The sequence below is a fragment of the Pongo abelii genome, chromosome 1 (assembly GCF_028885655.2).
Source record: "Pongo abelii isolate AG06213 chromosome 1, NHGRI_mPonAbe1-v2.0_pri, whole genome shotgun sequence".
NCBI classification, from domain to species: Eukaryota; Metazoa; Chordata; class Mammalia; order Primates; family Hominidae; genus Pongo; species Pongo abelii.
Genome location: NC_071985.2, coordinates 31132346 through 31143674, shown reverse-complemented (window position 1 = coordinate 31143674; position 11329 = coordinate 31132346). Strand labels below are relative to the sequence as shown.

The 11329-nt window shown below is 41.8% G+C and overlaps 1 protein-coding gene across 1 annotated transcript in view; it reads left to right on the top strand.

The window, feature by feature from the left end:
- The first annotated feature begins 283 nt into the window (after positions 1–283).
- The window catches only part of RRP15 (ribosomal RNA processing 15 homolog), a 50829-nt gene continuing 39783 nt past the window's right edge, over positions 284–11329 (top strand). Inside the window, exon 1 of the mRNA XM_009237608.4 lies at positions 284–1042. Coding sequence (XP_009235883.2) covers positions 841–1042 — 202 coding nt within the window. The 5' untranslated portion in view covers positions 284–840. The remainder of the gene's footprint in view (positions 1043–11329) is intronic.

Below are 11329 nucleotides of genomic sequence, written 5' to 3'. Positions count from 1 at the left end.
CCTTGTCAATAGTTATATTCTGTCACTCATTCATTGATTCATTCATCCCTTCCAAAAATATTTTTGGGAAATTCACTTCAGGCCAACTTCTGTTGCTAACCTTGAGGGGACATGGTAAATGAAATACGTTCCCCTTTTGCAAGGAGCCCACATTTTAGGGGGGAAAATGAAGGCCGACTGTGGTAGGTGCTTCGATGGAACTAGGAGCTGAGAGCTGGTGACAGAGGCTAACTTCAGAGAAAAGCTGGCCCCGAGTAGGAGGCAGGATCCTCGCGCGGATAGAGAGGTATTCGCACCCTCTGTCTGCACCGCGCAGTCGGGCTCCAGAAACCCTCCAGGCCCCAGCCGGGTCCGAGGGAGCAGGGTGCGGCTGGATTCCATAACACCCGCCCCAGGGAAAGAAGCTGAGTCTATTCGGTTTGCAAGAAAGATCTCGCGTGTTATCTTGGGCGGGGGGATGATACGATCGTATTCTAATTATCGACCCCCAGTGGATCTGTCCCACGTCCTAGCTGCTGCGGCGTTCAGTGGGCACATAAGAGACACCTGAGGAGGACACTAAACCAACATTAAGACAGCAGACAAGGGAAGCCGCCGAGGCGAGGAAATCAAAGTGGACCGCACCGGGCTGGGGCCGCACTGGGGCGGAGGACCAGGGCACAGGCGAGCTAGCGGAGGAGTCGGCTGAGGCCATTCAGCCGCTGATTTTCGTCCTGGAACCGACTTCGCGTAAACACACCGGGCTATTCGGAGCTCTCTCCCAAGTCACATTCTGAGGCTCCGGCCCCGGAACTCCGGGCTGGACGACCCCGCCCCGGAACCTTGTGTCACCGGCACTAAATGCAGAAGTTCCTCTGGTTGCCACCGGACGCAACTGTCAGGTGGCGCTTCCGGCGCGGAAAAATGGCAGCCGCCGCTCCGGACTCACGTGTGAGGGAGGAAGAAAACCTGAAAAAGACCCCAAAGAAGAAGATGAAAATGGTAACTGGAGCCGTAGCGTCGGTGCTGGAAGACGAGGCCACAGACACTTCTGATAGCGAAGGTAATGTGGTAGCGCTGAGCTTTGGTGTCTGGGAGGAAAGGCGGGGCTGAGTTCGTGTCAAGCACCGCTTGCGACTTCATTTGCTGCTAGCCATCTGGGTTTTATCTTGGCACCACTTCAGAGGGGCGACTTTGGCTTAGAGAGGAGGCTTGGGGAAGTCGTGTTCAGAGAAGTAACGCTGACAACTGTAATTTTGAGTTTCCACATTCTTTTACTAAGGTATTTTCAGGGTCACCATTATTAATTATAATAAAATGAGTGAAACACCTGCAGCTAGCGAGAAACTTACAGTAGCAAAGGGTGAAAGGAAGAGGGTACCTGAAAACCGGAGAAGAATGAGTCTCATAGGGTGTAAGAAGCAAAAGGTTAAAAGAGGTAAGAGGAAGAAGGGGGTGTACTTGACTTCTTGTGCGGTAGATGTGTGTGTTTTTTCAGAGACTAAATAATAGTGAAAGAAAGAAGAGGTTGGTGTTTAAGGTCGACTAAAAACCGGTAGCGTTTGATAACTATGTCTCTCAGAGACGCTTGATAATAAAAGGAAGGAAGGATGTGTTTTTGAGGCTTTCAACCATGCTGTGTCTGTTGCTCCTCTTTACCACCATTCTTGGCACCAGCTTATTAGGTTACAAGGAATTGCAGGTAATCCCTGACTTCCTACTGCCCAGTTATTGCTCCTTTGTACTAGCTGATACCCAAAAAGCAGACAGAGCTATTCTTTTATAACGTATTTCTAATTATGCCCGCTGTCTGTTTGAGATGATCCAGTGGCTTCTCATCTCAGTATATAATATCCAAAATCCTTAGGCTGTATGATTTGGGCCAGGTTGTCTGTCATAGGCCAATCTGCCCCTCACAAACCGCTAACTGTAATCATGCCATACCGATATGCTTGTGTTTAACACCTTAAACATGCTCCCACACCATGGTTTCTTCATTTGTTGGCTCCGCTGCCTAGAACAGGTTTCAAATGCTTGGCATGTCTCTCCCTCACCAGCCTCTGATCCAGTGCCTTACCAGAGAGACTTGTCCCTGACTACCCTATGTAACGTACCACCACTGCTCTTCTTCCTGCCTTCTTTTCTTCACTTTTTGACTTATTGCCCTGCTTTATTTTTTCTCAACCCTGCCCAAACCATTTGATGTATGTATTTGCTGCTTTCCCAATTGGAATATAAGTTCCATAAAAATAGAGCCTACTGTATCCCCAGTTCCTATTGCCTTGTGGGTCCTTCACAGATATTTAAGTAAATGAATGAATTAACCTGGACTTCCAGGACCAAGAAGAAAGTGTCATATGCTACTGCAATTCCTAGGTAATTAGTCTTCATCTCCTGCCACATTGTTAAGGAAAACAATTTGTTGAGCCAAAATTAGAACTTCTGGTTCTGATATTTTTTGAACTCATTAGACTAGTTCAAACACCATTGTTCAAGAAGGGAAGAGTACTGTATTTGGAGCAAAATGTCAGTACTGCTTACAAATTGGATTTTTCTTTTTCTTTTTGAGACAGGGTCTTGCTTTGCCACCCAGGCTAGAGTGCAGTGGCACAAACAGGGCTCACTGCAACCTTGACCTCCTCCCCCACCACCCCCCAAAGCGATCCTCTTGCTTCAGCTCCCCCAAGTAGCTAGGACTACAGGCGCATACCACTGTACCTGGCTAATTTTTTTTTTTTTTTTTTTTGGTGGAGATGGGATTTTGCCATGTTGCCCAGGCTTGTCTCGAACTCCTAGGTTCAAGTGATCCACCCATCTCGGCCTCCCAAAGTGCTGAGATTACAGGTGTGAGCCAGCACACCTGGCCAAACTGGATTTTTCTATTCAAGTACTGGATAATTCCAAGTTGGAACTGTTCTGACTTTTCAGCGTATTATTATAAATGCTGATTAGGTTTTAAGGTTCTCTTGCTGTTATAGATCAGCCACATTATGGGTTAAAAAGGTTTTTGGCCAATATGGAAACCTAATTTATCTAATTCAATTCAATGAACACTTGTTGTGTTCCCTTAGGTTCCAGTCACCCTCTAGGTGTTGAGGATACAAAGGATGAATAAATTTTTGCATTAAAATTTCAGTTTTAGGAAAGATATTAAACACAGGACTGTAATATAGTGTATTAGTATAATTAAAAGGTAGTTTTCAAGATCATGGTTCAATTTTGGAAAGGTAAGGATGGAGACAGAGAAATTCATATCCTCTGGAACCCAGCCTAGGCGTTGCTTACTTATATCTTACGTGTATTATTGATAATATACTATGTTATTATATTTTAACATATCTCTCTCCTTATAGAGATAAGTTCCCCAAATGTCAAAAGTATGTCTTGTTTATTTTCACGGGGTCTTCTTTGCATACTTTAGTATTCAGTAAATTGTTTTGTTGAATAAATGTATAAGGTGGCATTCTATCTAGGCTTTAGAAGGATGAATAGTTTTCCTGGCCTGGGAGTATAGAGGGCAGTTTTCTCAGACATAAAAGCATATACAGTGGCATGCAGTCTCTTAAAATTCATGGCCTATTTCAGACAAAGTAATCTTCTGTTATGGCTCTAGCTGTTCAGAGAAGTGACTAGAAGTAAAACTGGAAACAATGGTTAAAAGTAGATTATAAAGGGCCTTGTGTATTTGTAGGTGGCAGGGAGCGATTGAGAACTTTTAAGCAAGATGGTGACAGTTGTTTATAAATATTACTGCCAGATGTATGGTAACTGCCAAAGAGTGCCAGGACAGTTTGTAGGCAATTGCAAAACTCTATGTTAGGATCTGCACTAGGACACAGCAGTGAAGACAGAGAAGGGCCCCACTTGAAATATTTTTCAGAAAGAAAGTATTCGATTTTGCAAACAGGCAACTTTCATGTAAGCTTGTAGCACCATAGGTTTTGGGCATACTACACTGGTAGAGGAATTGGACAATAACAATAGTTATACTTTTGGAACTTTCCTATGTGCCTGGTTCTGTTCTGAGTTCCTTATATATATCAGCTCGGAGAATTCTGACAACTCTATGTGATAGATGCTGCTATTATCCTCATGTTACATTTAAAAAACTGAGGCACAGAGGCTTATAACTTGCTCACTTCTGTACATAAGCAGATAAGCAGGTTGATAAATGATACAACAATTATTGAAGTTTGATTGTAGAGCTTATGCTCTTGACCACTACCTTAATATGTTTGAGGAATCAGGAGGACATAGATAATTAAAAAAACTATCTGGAAAGTGAAAGCGTTGGGCCTTTGAATCTAAGGAAAGAAAGGATTGGGAACAAGGAGACTGTGGTATGGAGACAAACTTTTCTCCCTCCCACTCAAGAAGATTTCATCACCAAGGGACATTTTTGTGTTCAGATTTCTATAGCACTTCCAATGTTTATAACCAGAGTATTCTTTCCTTCCTTCCTTTCTCCTAAAATCCATATGTTATTTCTGGAAACAAATTCCCATGTTCACTCAATTGTATAAGAGGCACCTGTGATGGTACTACCTTTCAGAGTGACTTTGTGCTAGTTATTTATTGTTATCTGCCCCAATTTCCTCATCTACAAAATGAGGATAATAATAATGTCTACTTTAGGATTGTTGTAACAATTAAATGAGTTTATATATGGTAAGCGTTTAATATTTGGCACATGGTACCCACTCATAAATATTAGTGATGATGATAATGTCTCTTCTGACCTAAAAAAAACTGCTAGTCCCATCTCTTTTTGCCAAATAAGTTTTCCCACCTTTGGTAATGTGGTGTAAGCTGGAGCTCTCCCCAGAAAAGAGGTTTGAATTATTCTAGTAACCCTGTAAGGTAGCTGATGGCATTTCTATTTTACAGATAAGAAAAGAAGCTTGGAAATAGTGCTTCCAGTATATCATATTAATTCCTAGTAGAAAACTGTTAACCTCCATAGGTGCAGGATGTTATCTGTTATTCCACTTGTTTTATTCCATAATCTAACCATTAGATCATATATTTTTGGTAAAATTCAATATCAGTGATAATGATGTTGATAACAATTGATTGTGTCTGCTTGGTGTGCCATAGACACATTTTCTTTGCCAAAGCTGCTTCTGTCTCTAAGAAAGACACGGCCATCTACTCCCATCAAAGCTGGAAACACAAGTGTCATCCTTTACTCTTCCTGTTGCTTCCATATCTATTTGGTTTAATTAATCCATTTATCCTGTTGCCACTACTTTAGTTCTTGCCCGCATCTCTCTCTGTCTCTCTCTCTGTTTTTTGAGATGGAGTTTTGCTCTTGTTGCCCAGGCTGGAGTGCAATGGCATGATCTCAGGTCACCCCAACCTCCACCTCCCGGGTTCAAGCGATTCTTCTGCCTCAGCCTCCCAAGTAGCTGGGATTACAGGCATGCACCACCACACCCAGCTAATTTTGTATTTTTAGTAGAGACAGAGTTTCTCCATGTTGGTCAGGCCGGTCTTGAACTCCTGACCCCAGGTGTCCGCCCACCTTGGCCTCCCAAAGTGCTGGGATTACAGGCATGAGCCACTGTGCCTGGCCTTGCCTGCATCTCTTTTGTTTACATTAGTTCATAGGGTACCTATCTGTTGGGCCTGTCATTGCAGCCTTTCTCCCTTCAGTCTTCTAGGCAATTGCTTCTTAAACCATCAACGTTGAAGGACCATTCTGATTTTTGTTTTTTTAATCTCCAATCTGTCATAGACAGGTGTTTTTTAAAAAAAAAATCAGTGAAAAAGAATAACTGGAAACATGACCACATTGTTGGACATCACGGTAATATCAAATTACTATAAATGTTTATAAATACTTACTCTCAATTTATGAATTCGCAGTTCATTCTAGTTACAGTAATGTTCAGTAAAGTTGCAGGAAACCCTGAATCCCTGAATTAGTGAACCATTGCTTCTAGAGGAAATACAGTTTTAGGCTCCTGTGAGCCTCTGGTCAGAACATTTTTGTCATTTTATCAATACATAACCTTGTCTTATGTGGATTTTTTTGGGTTTTTTGTTTATTTGTTTGTTTGTTTGTTTGTTTTTTCTGAAACAAGATCTGGCTCTATTACCCAGGCTGCTGGAGTGCAGTGGTGCAATCTTGGCTCACTGCAACCTCTGCCTCTTAGGCTCAAGCCATCCTCCCACTTCAGCCTCTGGATTAGCTGGGACTATAGGCGTACACTACCCACACCTGGCTGATTTTTGTATTTTTGGAAGAGATGAGGTTTTGCCATGTTGCTCAGGCTGGTCTTGAACTCATGAGCTCAATTGATCTGCCTGTCTTGGCCTCCCAAAGAGCTGGGATTACAGGCATGAGCCACTGCACCCAGCCTTGTGTGTGTTTTTGTTTGAAGACAACGAAGAGCTTCACTTGAAATGTTTTTCAGAAAGGAAGTGTTTGATTTTCCTTGGCCACATGCAGGGGCACACATCTGTAATCTCAGCACTTTGGAAGCTGAGATGGGAGGATTGCTTGAACCCAGGAGTCTGAGGCCAGCCTAGGCAACATAGTGAGACCCCGTCGCTACAAAAAAAATGGAAAAAACTAGCTGGATATGGTGGTGTGTGCCTGTAATCCCAGCTACTTGGGAGGCTGAAGTGGGAGGGTTGCTTGAGCCTGGGAGTTCAAGACTGCAGTGAGCTGTGACTGTGCCACTGTACTCCAGCCTGGATGACACAGCATGACCCTGTCCCCAAAAATAAAAAATTTAGACTGGGCATGGTGGCTCACACTTGTAATCCCAGCACTTTGGGAGGCCAAGGTGGGCAGATCACTTAAAGTCAGGAATTTGAGACCAGCCTGGCTAACATGGCAAAACCCATCTCTACCAAAAAAAAAAAAAAATACAAAAAATTAGCCCAACATGGTGGTGCATGCCTGTAGTACCAGCTACTTGCGAGGCTAAGGCATGAGAATCACTTGAACCTGGGAGGCAGAGGTTGCAGTGGGCTGAGATTGTGCCACTGCACTCCAGCCTGGCTGACAGAGTGAGACTCTGTCTCAAAAATGAATAAATAAATTTTAAAAACAAAACTCTGAGATTAAAGAAAAAGGAAAAAAAAAAGAGAGAAATCATTGAATTTTCCTTTTTTTTGAGATGGAGTCTCGTTCTGTTGCCAGGCTGGAGTACAGTGGTGCGATCTCGGTTCACCACAACCTCCGCCTCCCAGGTTCAAGCAATTCTCCTGCCTCAGCCTTCCCAGTAGCTGGGACTACAGGCACGTGCCACCACGCCCAGCTACTTTTTGTATTTTTAGTAGAGACGGGGTTTCAACATGTTGGCCAGGATAGTCTGGATCTCTTGACCTCATGATCCACCCACCTTGGTCTCCCAAAGTGTTGGGATTACAGTCGTGAGCCACCACGGCTGGCCCCCCACTCCCCACCCCTTTTTTTTTTTAAGACAAAGTCTTGGTCTGTTGCCTAGGCTGGAGTGCAGTGGCATAATCAGAGCTCACTGCAGTCTTGACCTCCCAGGCTCAAACAGTCCTCCCACTTCAGCCTCCTAAGTAGCTAGGACCACAAGTGCGTGCCATAATGTCCAGCTAATTTTTCATTTTCTGTAAAGATGGGTCTCACTCTGTTGCCCAGGCTGTTCCCAAACTCCTGGGCTCAAGTGATCCTCCTGCCTTGGCCTCCCGAAGTGTTGGGATTACAGGCATGAGCCACTGCACCCAGTCTTCAATTTTTCAAACAACGAACTTTAATGCAAACTCATAGCACCATACATTTTGGGCATACTATACTGTTAGAGGGAGTGGATAATAATAGTTATATTTAATATACTTTGTTGATTCATTAACATTTGAACTCATGGATGGCCAATAACGTGCCTGAACAAAGCTTATTCAACACATATTTTCTCTGAAAGGCACATTGCATCCTTGTGCTTAGGGACACTGCACAACCTGTCAGCATTATGCTTGTGGGCCATTTTAAACATTGCTGTAGCCAAGAAAAAGCACAGAAATGGAAAAAATGTGGCACTAAATAGTCTGTAGGAAGAACACCAGTTTACAATGAGAAAGTTGAAACAAGGCAGAGTGTCTCCTTCTTCAGCCTCAGCTAGGAGTGTGCCTGTAGGGAGACTCCAACCCTTCACTGCTCTAAGCATGTCTGTGAATGACTGCAAAAGTGCAGTGAGTATTGATTTGGGGTTACAAATACATTTTACTGAGTTGGTGAATTCTCAAATACAGAATCCACAAATAACAGTGATTGACTGACTGAATCTCCTTGTGAACTGGCAACAGTCTGCATACCCAACCTGTGTGATCTGACCACTGCTTGCCTTTCAGGCTCACATCTTGTCATTCCCTAGACGACTAGGGTCATAGCATTCTGAACTAGTTTCTGGAATACAGTCTGCTCTCTGTCTTTCTAGTCGTGCTTATGGTACTCTATTGGCATACTCTTTTTGTTCTTTACTTTCTCTTAACCAGCTTTTCTCTATCCTTTAGGTTTCAACTTAAATGTCTCCTCCACTTTGTCTTTTACAACTTTTCCTATCTCTGCAATATAGATAAATAATAAAGGGTCATATATTTTACTTATTATTTTAAAACTTTTTTTCTTATTTTTTTTTAGAGACAGGGTCTTGGTATGTTGCCCATGCTGGTGTGCAGTGTGGCATGATCATAGCTCACTGTAACCTCCAATTCCCATGCTCAAGCAAACCTCCTGCCTCAGCCTTCTAATAATTGGGACCATAGGTGCACACCACCACGCCTGGTTAAAGAGTCCTTTATTTAATACAGTTAGTAATATAGGTCTGTTGGTTAAAGATGGGACAATTCTTCTTTGGCTTAACTCAGAATTTGCTATTTAATATAAGAAATTGCTGTTTTCCTCTCATGAAATTTCTGTAAGGGTGACCCATGGAGATGGATTTTCTAGTCAGGTAGTTGTATACCTGTGGTCTTGGTTAAGCTATTAAGTTATCAAAAACTTTTAGATGATAGTACTGAGAAACTATAAAGGCAGAGTCTTCAGACCTATGAGGAATCAGTGTGTAAATTATAGATATATTTAAAGAGTACTGGCTTGTTTTATCAGGAAACTGAATCAGGCACTTATCTTTGAATTTTAACTGGATTATAAAAATTGATAGGGATGTGCCCTATATCGACATTTGAAAAACTTCCTTTAGTAAGACGCTACTTGAGTTTCATAGAAAACACAGATACAACCCATATGTTGTTTGAATTTTATTTTTCTGGCTTTAATTTCTTTTCACATATTGTATAAGAAAGGTAGAAGAATGTGCTTTCATGAGAACAAAACTCAAAACTCAAGTATTGTTTGTTAGACTGCAGAAGTTTCCTAAGTTCCATGGGGACAGAGACCTTGTCACTGTGAGGACAGCTATATCTCAATTTGGCATAGAGCCTGATTCATGGTGTAGTACTTGATATCCATTTATTCATTGAATAAATTGGAAATTTCTCTTAACATGATTTTTTTAATACTCTTTTCTCATATACTAGATTATCATGGAGGTGAAATTAGCAGTTATATATATCAACTTGAATAATAGCAAAATGACTAAGATTGAATTTTTGGTGAATTGCGGTACTGTCAGTACGATTTGAAATTTGATCATAGTAAAATTGAAGGGGATCATGAATTAGAGATATACAGCAGGTCAATGTGGAAAAAACACCACTCAGTGTGCTTTTCTCTATTTTCTCACTCAGCCACTCAACAGCAACAATCATCACAGAAGACTTCTGTGATTAAATGTGTATGGATTCCTTCCCACACCCTAAGCAAGTAATCAGTTCTGCAGTGGATACCACCTGTTTGCTCTCCAATTCATTTCAACATTATCTACCTGGAGGTAGTGTCAGACCCCACAGACTGAGGGCTCAGCTTCATAAGACTGCCCAAACCCTTCAGATACCAGTCCTAAATCCAGACCTCTGGAACTTCTGACCAACTGACTTAAAATTGGGGTTCCCATAATCTTCCCTTTGGGTTCAATTAATTTTCTAGAGCAACTCACAGAACTCAGGTAAACACTTAAGTTTATGGGTTTATTATAAAGCATATTACAAAGGATACAGATGAACAGATGCATAGGGTGAAGTATAGGGTGAAGGGGTGTGGAGCTTCCATACCCTCCCTGGGTGTGCCATCCTGCAGGAACCTCCAGGAGTTCAGCTATCCAGAAGCTCTCTGAACCCTGTTTTTTTTAATGTTTTATGGAGACTTCATTACATAAGCATGGTTGATTAAATCATTGAGGTGGTTCGTTTAACTTTCAGCTTCCCTCCCTTCCCAGAGGTTGGGGAATGGAGCTGAAAGTCCCAAACCTCTAATCCTGTCTTGGTGCATCTAGTGACCAGCCCTGATCTTGAAGCTGCCTTGGGGCTACCAGCCCTCAATCATTAGCATACAAGAAGATACTCCTTTGGAGATTCCAAGGATTTTAGGAGTTGACCGAATAGATATTTCACAGTATCACAGAAGTTACTAAAGTGCTACAGTCTGCATTTTAAGTAATATATAAATGACAAGTGTTATAGAAGGGAGGGTGATGGCCCTACCTGAGTTATCCATGAACTACTCAGATTTATTGACTTGATACCTTGTTGGAAGTTTAGATACAATATATACTCGGTTCTTAAGCTTGTAGTCTTAAAACAATAAAAACCCCGAAACAGAAAAACAGTCTCCCTAGTCAGTAAATCATCTCAGGTGAAAAAAGAACAGTGGTTGATGATAGCAAGTATGATAAAGGGTAAGATGATAGCCCCTACCTCTGAGTTATCCTTGAGCTACTCAGATTTATGGAAGTTAAGATGTGACTCTAACTAGATTCTTTAGCTTGTAGTCTTGGGACAGGGTGCGGGGAAGCTTCTGTTGTCTGTAAATCAACCCAGGTTAAAAAAAAGAAGCCTTGATTGTTACTCGGGGCTGTGATCTGATTGACTCCTCCCTCATAGAATGTGCCCATATGACTGTAAAATAATCAGGAGGATCATTTCAGGTTTTCCAGGCAGCTAAAAAGCCTGAATTGTTCTTGTTACATATGTGAAAAATGGCCATCTACTTATAATAAAAGACTTGATAACAATTCAGGTTAGAAAGTCCTAGGAGATATCCCTTCATTTTTGATAAACTACAATGCTGTATTTAAGATATAATAACCTAGCAGATAAATGTGCTTTTCATCAAACTGTAGCTTATAGCCTCCTTTATCATTTAAGTTACTTAAAATAGCAAAGGAACATGCCCAAGAAATGAAGTATATCATAGTCCTACTTGAGTGGTTTAGCAATTTATAAGACAGGCTCAGGAAACAGACTACTTCCA